The sequence below is a fragment of the Zonotrichia albicollis genome, chromosome 1 (assembly GCF_047830755.1).
Source record: "Zonotrichia albicollis isolate bZonAlb1 chromosome 1, bZonAlb1.hap1, whole genome shotgun sequence".
In the NCBI taxonomy this organism is placed as follows: domain Eukaryota; kingdom Metazoa; phylum Chordata; class Aves; order Passeriformes; family Passerellidae; genus Zonotrichia; species Zonotrichia albicollis.
Genome location: NC_133819.1, coordinates 112,687,040 through 112,703,300, shown reverse-complemented (window position 1 = coordinate 112,703,300; position 16,261 = coordinate 112,687,040). Strand labels below are relative to the sequence as shown.

Genomic DNA, 16,261 nt, shown 5'->3' with positions numbered 1-16,261 from the left:
TGGCATGCATTTGCTGTGCTGACACTTCACATTCCTGACTAGAAGCAAAGAGAAGGTTATCTAGTTACATTACTAAAATTTCAACCATTCCAACTGATGTTCTCCAAACCAAACACCAATTTCATTTTGGTGTTACAAAACATTATGGCTGTTCTAAGAATACAACTATCAAAAATAAATTTTGCTCTAGATGAAAAAGTATCCCCAAAATATTATCACAGCTATTTTAATGATAATTTTATAATCATCATACTTTGGAATAAGGATTGAGAATTGGAAGTGAAAATGAAGCTGTGGAGTTGAAGTGTATTCCTAAATTTATGGCATGCTCAGCATTTTTCAGAAATTGTAGCAAATGCTTGAAGGGTAAATGAAACAGCAGTTTGTCCTAAAGACTTCTTGTACATTTTTTGTTATGATGGAAAAGGCATATCCCAGAAATAGTTCATCTTCTGCCAAAACTAAATCATCTTAAAGACACTCATCAGAATTTTTTAAATGTACTTAAGAATAGAGCAAGGTATTTTCCCATAGCCTTTTTTCTCATAAAATGCTAACGAATCCTGACTCATTTTCTGAAAGAAAAAAGAAGAATCAAAGAAAGGAATTCAGCCAGGGGCAGATGTTTAGCATGGAATATTTCAGCCTAGAAGTTGGTTTAACAAAATGGTGAGCAGCCAAACACAAGGTTTTGTAATGACACATGTGAAACTAGGACAAAAAGAATATTAGCAATGTTGGAGGTCTGTTACTACAAAGTGCATTAAAAATGTTGATTTTATTTAAAAAGGCAAGCCTGTTCAATATCTATTTATGTTCCATACTTGAGAAGCAGTGAGAGGATGTCCTCACACCACATAAGAATGATGAAGTAACCTCTCATGGTTTTAAGTAAGCATGCCTGTACAATTTTCAGCATAGCATTTCTAGAAAGAGCTGGCTAAAGACATCTCTGCTTCCCTGATGTCACTTTCTAGAGTGTATTCAGATACTGGTGAAATTCCAGAAGACTCAAAGGATGATGATATTGTGCTATTATTCAGGAAGGGTAAACAAAGCGGCTTACAATAACTGGGGACCAACTAGCCTGACATCAGATCTAGGCAAAGTGGCTGGAAAAATAAGTAAGGAATTAAGGTCAGAAATACAACGTGCTACTCTGCATGGGTGGCATTGTGAACAAACAGCATGCAAATGGCCAAGGGATGTAGGGATGTAAGCCCTCTAAAACTCCAATGAGAAACTCAGATCAAGCTTTAGCCAAGAGTTTGGGTGTAACTCTAAATCATACAACCTTCTTATGAAAAATCAACCATTTTCACTATGAGTAATGCACCCTTTGAGTCGAATGCAAAAAAAATCAAAATCCTGAGAGCTAACTTTGTGAATTACAGTTAGACTTTTTAGCAGTGGAGAATTACAACTGAGTAACAGCAGTTCCAGCAGGACTTGCAAGTAAACACTCATGCTATTGTTTCATCAGTGACATAACTGTGTGAATACCACAAACTCAAGCAAATCTGTGACTAAAAGAGGACAGGCTTTGGCTATACAGTGACCTGAACTGCATGGTTAGCTGTACTACTTAAGTAAAATCAGCCACAATACAGCACAAATACTTCCCTGTGTTTAGGCAGAAGAAGCAGAAAGAGTAGCTGGAGAGTAGGAAACAGCATCTCAGAAAAAAATAGCTGTGGAGGTTCCAAAATCATACTGGACAATCAATTCCAGGTGAAGTTCCAGCACCGTGCTGTGACCAAAGCCAAACCAGACTCAAACATTTCTCACAGGCCTCGAATATCCTGGAGGCTGAGAAGTGAATCTGGAGCTGGCCAATGATTTTAATGACACTAAACACATAGAATTGCTATGCATTGTATGAAGAACACATAGAATTTCTATCCTTGTTCTTAAGACCCTTCTGAAAAGTTCAAAAGGTACAGCAAAAAGCCATGAAAGTCACTTGAACACTGATAAAAATGCTTTAGAGACCCTTAAAAAGCTCAGTCTGTTTAGTTTATGAAAACTGTGAGGCAGCAGAGGTTTTGCTATGCAAGTGCCAGAAAGGGAAAATGTCACATACTAAAGGGCTCTTTAAGGGAGAAACAAGAAACAAAAGAGGGGAACTGAAGCCAGACAAATTCAGATTTGGAAGAAAAATCACCTTCAAAAATTTGGGAGTAGAACTGGGGGCAAACTCTCAAAGCAAATTATAGATTCACTTAGATACACTTATCCATGTGTTTTCAAATTAAGACCAGAGGACTTTCTGAAAAATAAATGCAAGTCAATATATGCTCAAAAACAAGCAGTTGGCTTAATACAGAATAAATACGTGACATTTTGTAGACTACAGTCACACAGACAGAAGCTAATTAAAAAACTTAACTACTTCTTTATACTTAAACTCTATGAATCCATTACCTCTCAATAAACGCTACTGAAAGATGGTGCTATCAGTCACCAGTACTAATTTGCATGACTCTCACTGTTTGTTTTTAAGTGATGTGCACACTGTAGTTATGTTTCACACTCATTTCACAGTTGTGCACTATTTGCTCACACGTGGTGCCACTCACCATTTCAGCACTTATCCATGAATTTTTATCTATTTGTTTGTTTGTTTGTTGTCAAGAAGTGATCACAATGCAAAAACAACAAGAGGAAAGGTTGATTTTAAAGAAAGAAAAAAAGCCACCAAAAAAATCTGAACACCCATAAATTAAAACTTGAGTTGTTCTACAACCTGCTGAAAACACTATTTTTCCATGTGATGCTGGAAATCATGGAGCTGTGAAGAACTTAGATGGAGGCTACTTAAAATATATCCTTTACCTGATGCATTGAAATGATGACTGAGTCGTTAGAAACCTTCATAATTACGAGAAATGTAATTATTAGCTCAGAAGACCATCACTATAGCATTAAACCCAGGTCAGGAAAGACCAGCAAATAATATAAACTTCACTTTTCCCCCTACATAGGCCATAGATACATACATGTAGGTATAACACTTTCACAGTGACATTGTATTATGTCTTACCTGAGGGGATTTTATCATCTGAAAGACACTGATGCCTCCAGAAGCTAATGGCAGATCTTTCTCTGTTCTGGAGCCGACATAACCTCTCAGCTAGCCCGCCTCTGCAGAGAATAAAGGAATGCTCAGTTTTGCCAGGAATCAGTATTTGGTTTGCCAAATAAAAAGCCGCAGGACAAATGTATATGTGTGCATATATATATATATATATATGTATGTATGCTTTGACCCTTGGAAACAGAATCATACAGTAAAAGTATGTTTTGTTTTCCCAGTTTTGAGCTTTCCAACGGAGTTACTCCCAACAAAACATACACTTAGGGTCAATATATGCAACAAAACGTTTTCAGTATCTGGTGCTCAAAATCTTCATGTTTTCAGTCAAGTCTCCAGTATAAGGAGTGTAAAAAAAGGTTTCTAACTTTTCCTTGCACTTATGAACAGATCCTATTAGAAACCAGAGACAGTTGCAAATTCAAAACAAACCAGTGTAACCACTAGTTATAACAGGTTGGGTTTTCTTTTCCCTCACAGATTTGTTTGTCTGTTGGCAAGGAGTGATCACAAAAATATTCTTTTACCCATACTTGACCCTATGATTCATTTCACAAGCTGGGTCAAGTGTGCAGTTTCAGTGGTCTGAACACTCTCCAAGACGAAATTAATTTAGCATTCCCAAGGTGAGGAGCAGAGGAGTGGCATCTAGCACAAATACACTTAAGGTAACACTAAAGCAATTCCTACCCTTGGTTTCAAAGCCAGAAGACATAATTTCTCACTTTTAAGAACAAGAAGATGTATGTGTTGGAAGCTGTCTTTGGGCTACTACAAAGAGCTCTGGACTACTGTGGGAGTGTTTGAGCATTTTTCTTTGGCTTCAAAGAAGTTATTTGCATAAAGACCTACTTCATTCTTTTGTTGCAGTGTAAAGTTTCTCCACAACTACTACCAAAAATATTAATAAAAATTTCTACCAAGGTGAAATGTGTCCTTGAGTTAAACTGGTTTAGGAATCAACAGAGATAGCATACAACCACCTTATGACTGTTTGTGTGCATGATGAACATTTTTTGGCTTAGTGAAAAAAGACAAATAGCTTGGTAAAGCTCAGATCATAAATGTGAAACTGGGAAGACACACACCTGGGGAAACTGAGAAGGAGCTAAAAAGGCAAAGCAGGACTTCAGGTGAGTTGTAAAAAAAATAAAATCTCTCTTCAGTTACCAGTTATTAAAAAATTTCATTTACGGACAAGTCAACACATTTTATAAAAAGTAGTTAGCAGTGTCAGCTGAATTTTTAATGAACAACTATATCCTTTGCAAAATTATAATCATCACAAGGATTTTCAGATGCAATGGCTAAACACCTAAGTAGTAGATCACAGAATGAACTCTGAACTACAAGAGCCTTAAATAAGTCAAAATGACCTATAGAAGTTTTGCAGTTTACATTTCTACATCTCTATGGCTGGTGCCAGGCAGGAAGGAAAGAAAATCCCCAAAGCCTCAAAATAGAGAACCCAGAATTAATAAGCTATGAACCCACACTTAACAAGCTATGAACCGTGCTATATTAAGAAGGAAAACAAACAAAAATGTTTAGAAAATATTAGGCTCCAGTGAAGTTCCAGGTAAACTTAACAACCTTGTTTAATCCTGGTTTCAGCAAGGACTTTAAGACTGACAACTAATACAGAAGTGCAATGGAAGCTTTGGTTCCAAGAGCAGCATAGTCAAGCACCTGATTTCATACAGAATAACCTACTCTGCTGATAACACTGTGTTCATCCACATTTCACCCTAAACTTGAGCAGTGAAGCATTACCACACCACAACACTCGTGGGCAAACAGATCTACAGACTCCAACAAACTGGCCACCCAGTTTCTCTTCTTACCAGGGAACCATTCTGAGATGCAGATGTAACTCAGCTTGGCTGGGTGGCCTACATGAGCCAGGCTGGAATTGGTAGACGCCAGCGCAGCTAGGCTTAAAAATGCAGCAGTAAAATGCATTTTCAGATTGCTTGTTTAAAAGTCTGGCATGCATGAGTCTGCATCTGCACTCTGTGGTTGCACTGTAGCAATACACTACACAGTCAGTAGCTCAAGCACTTGTTTTGCTGAAAGAAAACTGTTCAGCATGAGTGTTCTACTTCATTCCCTCCACAGATGCCAGTCAGAGAAATGTATTTTATTTGTTCAAAGTGCAAGAAAGTCTTAAAGTACCGGCTCGAAGAGAGTAGCTATTATTGGCTTACAGCCCAATTTCCCCCTTTTTTCCTGAGCAGGGCTATTGTTGTGTCCAGTCAATCAGTTCCTACTCTCCTTCAAGCCCACTATTGTTACACCTATGGCAGGAATGCCTTGTAGCATGAAGGAAAGAAAGCATGAAGGAAAGAAAGAAAGTTTCTGGTTCCATGGCTACTGCACTCCACAGCAAGTAACATCATTACTGTCTCAGGCCTGATATGACTACCAGGAGGGTTCCACTGATGCTCACAATTTCATTATTAATTTGCTCACCATGACTGCATTAGGACACCACTTATCACAAAGGTCCATGAAAAGTAAAGTAAAACACCAGCTTTCCTTAGTAGCCCTCTGTGCTAAGTGCGCTGATATTTATTAACCATCATCCTTCCATTCACATTCCAAATGTGGATAAAAATAAACAGAAAACATCATAAAACAATTTGCCTCTGTTTGGTTGCAGAAAACAAAATATAACTAAGAATGCATTTATGAGAGGTTCTCAGCTGGTCATTGGAAATGTTTTTATATTGTTTCATAGCTCATGAAATTAGAAAATACAGTTCAAGGACATGGCACGCACAGAAAGACTTTGTATGGCCAGAGCAACAGTTAGTACTTTATGGTTTGTTTCTTTTAAAAAGGTAGAAACAAAGGATGTTAAACACCACCACAACCCTTAAGGATCAACCCCCTTTTTAGCTCAAACATATAAAACAAAGAAAAAGGAATTTCTGGTACACAAGGTAACAGATTTGCTGACAACAGCATTTGAAAACCACTCACTCCTTCCAAAACAGTACAGATGCTCACACTGTAAAACACTAGTGCATGAACTGTGTCATTCTGTGAACTATACAGAGGCAGAGTCACTCCTGGCTGGGCAGTAAGAGGTAAGCCAACTTCTGGAGGGTATGTGTATAAAACTGGCAAATATGATTACTTATGTATCAACTCTGTAATCAAGTGAACTGACAAACCATTTTATTGAAATAATAAAAACTAGTTTAGGATGTATACTTTCCTGACCAGCACTTCAAACTTGCCCCCTAAAAGTTTTAATATGAGGAAATCGAACACATTTGGCAAATTGTTAATGCAAAGGCTGTTTGGTGAAGTCAAGCTGCTCAGATACAATCTCCACTGCCCACAACCTTTTTATTTTTAATCACAGAACTTCCAGTACAACTATTTTGTTCCTTTAATTCCCTGAAGGCAGACAGATTTAAAAGCAGCAATTCATGTCCTATTTCTATACTAAATCTGAGCTTGTTGAAATACTGTATTTAAAACAACACATCACCTTTACTGTCTATGTCCAACAACATGCACAAGAAAAGCAGCTTTGATGACCATAAGAAAGCTCAGCATCTTGTACAACAGCTCAGGTTCTGGTAGACGCCCTACCCTCAAACTTCACCAGCAAGACTGATGAGTTTTGTGACAGCTATGACCAAAAAGTAATACTGAGCCTGACCTGTGACTTCCAGGCTGGTTCCTATCTCCCAACTCCAATGAAGTTAATAGAAAGCAACAACAAAAGAGCATTAGTGAGCCTGCTGTGTTTTGAAAAGTAATTTTCAATCTTTCTGAAGTGTTGGAGATCTCCTTGTGTTCATTTAGTAAGGTTTTCATTCAGCAGGGCACTTACCAAAAATAACCCCCTATTTATCCAAGTTTACTCCTTTACAGACTTAATTTGAAGTCAACACTCTTTACTGAGTTGTACACAGTATACACAGGACTCCACATAATTCAAAACAAAAATATATCCCCATCTCAAGATTGAGCAATTTCCATCTTCCCTCATTTCAAAGCAAGGGGAAATCTTCTCTCCTACTTTTACATTAACTGGTGAAGTAACTGACACTCAGCTGTCCCTTTAGACTCCTTTCCACTCCATGGGGCACTTGCTGAAGAAATAAAAAAAGCCCCACTGGCTCATGTTCAGATTGCCAGTGACCAGGACCCCCAGGTCCCTTTCTGCAGCCCTGCCTTCCAGCAAGTCATTCCCCAGTCTTCACACAGAACCAGGATTGCCCCATCCCAGGTGCAGAATCCAGCAGTTGTCCTTGTTAAACTTCATGCAGTTGGTGAGTGCCCAGTCCTCTCATTTGTTGAGGTCCCTCTGCAGGGTCTCTCTGCTCTGGAGGGAGTCAGCAGCTTCTCCCAATTTAGTATTTTTGGCAAACTTGGTGTCCCTTTGAGTCCTGATCCCAGTGGTTAATGAAGATGTTGAAGAGAAGTGGGCTGAGGATGGAGCCCTGCAGAACCCCTCTGGTGACCAGACCCCAGCCTGATCACCCCATTCACTGTAACCTGTGTGCCCAACCTGTGAGCCAGCAGCTCACCCATCATTGAGCATGGCTATCCAGCTGTGTGCTGGACATTTGGGCTGGAGGCCACTGTGACAGACAGTACCAAAAGTTTTGCTTTTGAAGTCCAAAAAGATCACATCTACCGGCTTTACTAGATCAGCTAGGTGGGCTGTCCTGTCACAGAAGGGTTTACAAGCAGGACTTCTCCCTCATGAAGCTGTGCTGTCTGTGATCAATGACAAACATGGCACTTTTTTCCCCCGTTAGCACCAAACATTTGGCCAAGTGAAACCATCTACACTTTCTAAAAGAGAAAATACAATTTAACTTTCTCTAAGGGCAAAATAATTTTACTGTGTACACTGCCAGTGATGACAAGTCATCTGTACTGTAGCCATGATATTTTTCATTTATATTTTCCTAATCCAACAAGAAATTCACTAGCAAAGAAAAGTTAAATAGTTATAGAGATAGTTAAAATTAGCATAAGAACATGACCGACCATTGTTGTTACACCCACATGCCACTTGTGGATGCATGTAAAGAAGGAATAGTCCAAATTTTAGAGTAAAAGTCTGCTTCATTTGTGCCAGCTCCCTCTTCCCTTGGCAATTTCCTTTATTTTCAGGACCTCAGTTGGCCTCATGTAACAACTGGGCTTCATTTACTGCACATAGTACCAGGACATTCTGTAATTTTCTCCTCTTTTGATAACGAAAGTTAATTTTAGCTGATCAGATTTGTATGTGGTCTGCATACAAGCAGATATAAGATAATTTAAAATAAAATCTTGGGAAATCCTGTTTCTGTTGAACTATAAACAGCCACTCAAGTATTTAAAAAACCAAACAGAAAGCTAAAGCTTATTCTTCAGAACTATAAGCTCTTGCAACATGACAGATTTAGATGTAGAGTTAACATTTTATAACTTAAGATATTTATTTCCTACAATAACCACAGACTTTTTTTCTGGTGAAAATAAAATCTTAATGGAAAAAGTAAACAACTCAGAAAACATTTAAGAAAGGTTTACTTGCAGACAAGAGAAGCTGAGTACATGCATTTTGAGTTTTCTTCTCTACAAATACTGAATTGACCCAGTTATTTAATCCATGTAATAAGTGTTAAAACTTGCAATACTCTACATTCCTCCATTCTTTCACACAGAAACTTTGAAAGAATTGGAACTAATACAGTTTAGACATTTCACCCCATAGCACTAACATGGATTTCAAATGTAACAAGAAGAGCTTCTTGAAAACTGTTCTTTGCAATATATACTCCCTCCCCTCAGGTTTATGAATTATTTACATAATTTCCCCATGAAGTGCTGACTCAGGCTGAGAAACTGAAGCTTTGGGATGGAATAAAAGGGTAGGAGCATGCAAACCCAACCCTTCTTGACCTGATCACCACGGCTGCTCATCTCAGTCCCAGGTACCACCAGTAGTGCCCAATCCTCAACTCACTTAGGAGCTCACAGCTGCAGTCCCAGGCCATGGATCTGGCAGTGCACCTGGGACGATTATGTATTCCCACTGCATCCACCAACAGGCTTGTTTAAACAGAGGAAGGCAACTACACAGCCACATAATATCAGTGCTCTAGGGGAGATGTCCCAAGCAGTGGCATTGATGGCTGTGAGTGAGAGATGATCTGCTTTGCTTCCAGTGTGACAAACTGGAATCTCCTACAGCACGGCTCTTCAGAGCCACCAACACCCCTGAAGGACAAACCCCAGCACCCAGAGTACCTGCTCTCCCCTAGGGACCATGGCGGAAAGAAGAATAATCTTTACTTAGGACACTTTTGAAAACAAAAACTAACATTACAGGGATACAAGTAAACATGAAAATCTGGCAGTAGATATGGTGGGGGAGAAATTGCTTTCACCACATCATTCTTGTCTTCAGACACCAGTTGTCTTCCAAAACCCCAGTTAACCCCTAACAGAGGAGAATTGCAACATGCCCCTTCAAATCTGGCTCAGCAGCAGCAGCACTGTATATTGTGCATGTTGATCAGGTGACATAGATGGGCTTCTCATTTTATTTACACTCAAAGGTGTCGAATTTACAGTCAAATTGCCAATGCTAGGATCAAAAAAATTTATTTTAATCATCCATAATTAGCTTACATCTGAAGATTTCTGTTGCTTTGGTTGCATCTCAATTTTTTTAGTGTATGACAACTACAGCTGTAATAGAGTAAAAAAAACAATACTCTTTCCTCCCCTTCGGGCAACTACCCATTTCAATTTCAGCACCAGGAGGTTTCCAGGAAGAGAGGACAGTAGAAAGGAATTTATCTGAATTTTTCCAGACACTGTTAAAGCTCTTTTCTTTATTTGGTTTGGTTTTGCTTGGGATTTGGGGGTTTAGGGAGGATATTTTAGGGGGGTTTCTGTGAAGTTGCACAGAAAAATGTACCTATTGATGTAACAGAGGCATAGCTCCAATCAGGCAATGCAAAGATAAATGCAGATTGTAACATGACTAAGATTTCTACAGAAAATATAAGCTAAAATTTCTTGAAAATACATCTCTACTTTTGAAGATACATTTACACATGTCAAACAGCAGAGAGATATAAAAATATAAATATTTTCTATTTTCTTAAAAGGGGAAACAAAATGGGAGGAGACCTACTCTACCTACATAAGGACTCCTCCAGGAAAAAAGCATACAGAATACATTGTGGATTTGGAGTTGAACCTCCTGCACAGGAATTCCCACAGGAAGATGGCAGCTCTGCACCACCTGCACCATCTCTGCTCAGCCCATGCTTCCCTGGGCACAGGCCTGGAGAAAGAGAGCCCAGCTAAGCAGAGACTCGTGGCTCTCTTCCCCCTCCTGAGCAGTTCCAAATGGTCCATCCACATGGGAGCCCACAGGCCAGACCCAGCTTCAGGATGATTTCCCTGCTCACTGCTCTTTCTGCTGCAGCCTTGAGCTGCAGCAGAGGTAGGAAGGAAGGAGAAATGACAAGGCCATGACTGCTTTGCAGCTTTTAGCTATTAAATCACAAAGAAGGGATTGTCACTCGATCAATCAAGAAGCTGACAAACCTTTCACCAAAATGGCCTTCAATCCACAGCACAGAAAACCTGTGCTTTCCTATTGAGGATGCAAACTTACATCCACTGCTATCACACCAATGAAAATGTTCTCTGTCAGCAGTAAAAGGAAGGATGGGAGAGACACATGGAATTAATGCCCTGAACAGGAAGAGTGAAAAGATGGCAATTACCTGGATGAGCAAAATAACTAGATAAACAACACTCATAACTAAGGAATTTCCTGCCTGCTTCCCTGTTCCCAAAGGAATCCAAAGTGGAATCACAGGATGGAAGGTAAAAAGCCCTGTAAGCTCTGTTCCTCCTGCCACTCCAGACAGATAACATGATTACATTCTATATAATTGTGGATGGTTTGGTCTTATTGTTTTGTTTGTTTTTAAAGCAATCTATTCTCTTATACACTTGTGTCAGACTATCTTTCCCAGAAAACATTTTTTGCATTTAGACTGTTGACAGTAAAGGTCATCAAATGAAGCTGGAATTTAGAAAAAGACAAACCCACTAATGGTAACAAACAGCTCAGGAATTGCTCAAAGCTGGAAGAGCACCTGGGCAAAACACCATTGTACAATTGTCCTGTTTCTATTACATTCACACATACTTGCTTTTGGCCACTATAAGGAATTTTTGGGGGTTACAGCTGTGATCTGACCTAGTACAGCTGAGTATGCATGTTTTCTAAAGTGACAAGAAATAAAGCTTGATTGCATAAGCAAAGCACTTTTAAGTATAGACATCCTCAGTGATTAGGACTTCCAAACCTGTTTCCTCAGACAGCATTTTGAAATAGCCAAGAATATTTCAGAGAAAAATAAGGTATGCCTATTAACTGAATATTTACTGTTTAAGTAATTGACTGATTACTGTACATAGATTCAGCTGTAAGAGAAGCACATTGTTAAAACAACAATAGGGATGTAGAGCAGCACCATTTGTAATTGTGGTCTCCACAGCTTGAGGCATAACTTCACATATACCATTTAAGTTAACACAACTTTCATTAATTCAATATAGCAAGTGGCCATTTCTGCACTGTAATTAGCTAGAACATCAGGCTTCAACTGCTCCATCTCAGGCTACTTTCTTTCAGCAGTTACATATTTTTCTAATGTATTTAACTTAGTCACAGACACTTAAATTTCACCTTAGGAATACATCCTCCCAGTACCTACATAATGCTCTGCCCTCCGCTCATCGGAACTACTGCTCATCCACTCCTTTCCTACATTATTTTGGATAATTTTGCACTGACAAATCTGGAGAGGACCAAAAAAAAAATCCTAAAACCTGAGGTGCAGAATTTTGGCAGAATTTCTTGAGAGGCACAAAGCAATGAAATTATTAGAAGCTAGAATAGAAGTATGTCCACTCACACAATCTGTAAAGCATTATCAGAAGTGCAAAAATCAATTTTAACAGGAGTTCAAGATTGAGAGCTTTCACCAGAGATTTTAAATTTATTCTTTCTTGCCTTTTTTGCTTGTTTACAGATAAATGACCTTCTTTAAGTTTTTCGTATTTGCATCTCTAAAATGTTTACCCTTGAAACACACTCCAACACTTTGGCAGGTATTGTTTTACTTATAATTTAAGAATAAACAGCCATAAAGAATTCCTTGAGGTGGACAGTCGATTTACCTCAGCAGCTTCCTCTTCTTGGCAGACTCGGTGGGGGCCCTGGGGCCCCTTCCCGCCGGCTTCCCCGGGGTGCGGAGAAGGGCCTGGGCTGACCTCAGCCACTCGCTGGCCGGGCGGGCTGGGACATCCCCCGTGTTCCCTCCTGGCCCTGGCTGTAATCCCTTATCCTGGATACTGGATCCTGGAGTGGTGGTGGCCAGGGTCACCTCTCCTCCTCCCAGGCTGTCGTTATCGGAGGAGTACTCAGATATTTCTGTCGAAATTGCCTAAACGAATAAAGACAAAAAGCTGTTTGAACAGAATGCCAACGAGGGGGTATAGATTTATGTAGGCAGGTTTATGTTACCCAGTAACCCACAAATGGAATGCCAATTTATTAATATAACTTGGACAACTTCACTGTAAATGCATATAAATCTTTTGTCAGTCAACATCAACTCCTGAACATAAGGATCATCTCTTGAGGGACAACTGAGATGAGTAACATTTAGGGTTTTTAAATAACTAGGTCTGGAGAATCAGACTAATGTTTTTATCTAAGGCAAGTTTTGAGGGAAGCAGAGAGAGGATAATGAGTGATAGAGATCATGACTGAAGCTGAAAGAAAGAGAGCTTTTATATTGGGATTCAAGCAAACAGGAAGGTCAGCTTCCATAGGCTGAATGGAAGGAAGAAACACATGCCTCTACTGACAGCTTGTAGCTGTCAAGTATGTAACCTTTTGTTAAAACATGATTTTGAACACCAAAGCAGGCCGTCATATCCAGCAGGCCTACAGCTTCCCAGGAAGGTTTCAAAAGTTGAGCATAAGCTGTTGGGCTGTCTCCAGGTAGCTCCCAGGAAGATGGATCACTGCTCAGCAGTCAGGGCTGGAGAGTTCAGTCCCACAGAATCTCACTGGAGCTCTTCTACCAGAAACTCATAGGACACACTGAACTCATCCCACTGAGGGAAGGATGAGAGGATGAGAAGGCAGAAAAAACAGTTCTGCAGAGACATGGAAGGCAGAGAAGAGGGCTGGGGGGAAATTCACCTGCTTTGGCTGAGCTCATTTTGCTTCCCTCTAGGGCTCCTGCAGAAGCAGGTTAAGGCTACTGGGTTGGCTCCCTAAGGTGAGCTCTACACAGCTGTTACATGCATTATGTTCTCTTGACCCAGTGTTGCTTAAAGTACTGAGTATTAAGCAAAAATACTTGGAAAGTGACATTTTACCAAGTACAGAACAAAATGATCTAAACCACTGAAATAGGCAGAGGACTAAGAAACATGAGCTGGGCTCAGTCTTCAGGAGCTAGTTGAAAAAAACCCAAAACAACCAAACCAACACTGTCTGCAGGTTCTGGTGGGGCAGGGACAGTCCTGTCACTGGGACCAACCAGCATTAGGCCAGCTCAAGTAAGCTGGCATAAAACTGTAGACAAGGCAAGGCAAGTTACTCAGACTGATCTTGAAAGAACCAAAACCCCAAACACAAAATATTAACTTCGCATTATCAGTGGGAAACTGGGAAACCCCAAAGGCTGACATTGCTCCAGACCATGCTGCCTCAACCACAGAAAAAAATTACCCCATTCCTCTGGTGAAATGCAGTAAGTAATGCTCCACACAGGTTGTTTGAAAACTGGCTCAGATAAAGACTTGAAAGGCAAAAGAGGAAAGGGAGGGAAATCACAGCATTCACTCAATTCACTAAAGCTGTTCCATGTTATTAATTAGTGTAATCATCTGAAAACAGCATTTCTCAACTGCACAAAAATAAGTTCAGTTCTTGCCAGTTTTCTGATACATTTTTCACGTAAATGCCGAGACACTGTGTTCATGTTCCGAGGGCTTACCTAAGTACTATGGAAATTGGAAGGACCTTTTAAAGTTACCCAGAGAAGTAGAATAGCTAAAAGAATGTAATTAATATTAGTCTGCTTTAAACACAACACAGTCAACATCTGTCCCTTGGCAACAATATTTCTCTGAAAACAAACTCCTTCCACATTGGAAATGAGCCAGAAATAAAAGATTTCAAAGACTCTGAAAGCAGTAAGCAAGCACTTCATTCTTAAAACACCATTCCAATGCACTCACTTGCTTTAGGAATGCTCTAATTTTTCTCAAATAGCTATGATATCCACTGCACTTAAAAAAAGGATGTGAACCTGAAGTTCTCTGAGCGAGTGAAATGCGAATGAGAAAAGCCCTTGGGAAGTGCTTTAAATTAAGCACGTTTTAATCCCATTGACTGTTTAAGCGTTAAGAGGCTTTCCTAACTAAAGATTGTCTAATAAATAATTTCTGCTAAAATTACTGTATACTTGTTTAGACTGAACTTCCCCAAGGAAACTGTACTTTGGGGTTTTTGTTTTGTTTGCTTGTTAGTGCTTTTTTGTTGTTGATGATTTTTTAATTGGTCAGTTGGAAATTTTTCTTAAAAGAGGAAACTCTAAAAATGCAGAAGAAAAACAAAGAACAAAAACTTAGCCTTCCAATTCTGTACATTTTTTAACTGTAGCCATAATCAGAATTCTAGTCTAAAGAGAAAAATATTTTCAAAACACATCAAACACGGTTTTTCAAGTATCCAGTAAACAAGCTGGCAAGCCTACCAACAACATGGTGGGGAAAAGCTGGAAAAAAATTTACTTCTTTGATTCACTTTAAAACAATGATTGATAAATAGTGAAGAAATTTTTCATTTTTTTAATCAATATCTTAAACATCACAAAGAAGAATTTCTAGGAGTTTTGTTGTTATTTTGTTGATTTTTTTAAATGATATCGCCAGCAATATCATGTTTTTCTTCTGCATATTTAGAGTTTCAGAAAAGCACCACTGCTATGCACAAAGAATTGTCAAATTAAAACTGGTTTTCCACACAGCTTATTATTTTGAAATATAGTAATTTTGGTTGCAGTGCCTGAGAGTATAATGCTTCCCACCACACAGAGGCTCAGTTTCCCCACCTAATTTCTTCCTCTGACCCCTGATCCCAATGTAATAATCCCCAATCCAGAGGATTTTCATGACTGTCTCCCATATATCCCAATACCTCCAAATACTTTGTAGTAGACTGTTCACTAAGATATAGATTATTTCCAATAATGGCCTTTCCACGACAGCCTCTTCTTCATCATGCTAGCCACTTGTCTATATCCAGAAAAAAAAATCAGGGGTTGACTTCAATCTTTATCACTAAAACAATAAACATAGTTCATTTTGTTTGATTTTAAAATAAATCTATTTTCTCTGTGACTGTGTCATCTGAAAAGCTACAAATGCTCCCCTTTTATGGCTCTTTCTTTTAAGGGAAAATGCCAAGTATAAGTACACAGGCTATTGCCATTTTTTCAGTTAAGATTTGACTACAGGAAAGTAAAGAAGTCATTAAGTACTGTATTGGAGCATCCAGGACCCAATATTTTAAGGTTAAGCATTTTTTAAATCAAAATGCATCAAAAAAGAAAGAGCTCTCAAGATTAATTAATTAATTAATGATATATTTTTGACAGCACTCACAGGTACTAGTTAACAAAGAGGATGGTATACATGTAAAAATAGAAACCAAAATGAGAAACAGCAAATCCCAACTAAGCAGCTAAGATTGCTAAAGTGCATATATTTGCCTGTATCAATTTGCATTCACTAAGAACAAAAAAAATACCAAAAAACAAACCACAGAAACTCTAAAATCCTACCCCAAATTGGTCAAACACAAAACTCTTGACTTCAGTGGAATGAAGATGGCATTCCACAAACACATAGATTCTGCACGCATGCAGCACAGAAGATACCATGCTGTTACATCTGTGACCAAGTATTCCCTCCCTCATCCTCAAGAGATTTGCTTCAGCTACCTCTTGCTGAACACCCTGTGAGTTCTCTGGCAGTACCTTGGCAATCTGCACAATGTTTGCTTCTACAAGGCCTGAAAAAATCACCTTT

General features: G+C 39.1%; 1 protein-coding gene across 5 annotated transcripts in view; it reads right to left on the bottom strand.

The window, feature by feature from the left end:
* SPIDR (scaffold protein involved in DNA repair) overlaps nucleotides 1-16,261 on the bottom strand; it is a 196,275-nt gene that overhangs the window by 131,752 nt on the left and 48,262 nt on the right. For all 5 annotated transcript variants that reach the window (XR_012582369.1, XM_005479279.4, XM_074550682.1 and 2 more), the window contains exons 6-7: nucleotides 12,329-12,594; nucleotides 3,044-3,144 (exon numbers count right to left, since the gene is read on the bottom strand). Coding sequence is in view for 4 of the 5 variants with exons in the window: in XM_005479279.4 (XP_005479336.2) it covers nucleotides 3,044-3,144; nucleotides 12,329-12,594 (367 nt within the window). In the remaining variant the exon portion in view is untranslated. The remainder of the gene's footprint in view (nucleotides 1-3,043; nucleotides 3,145-12,328; nucleotides 12,595-16,261) is intronic.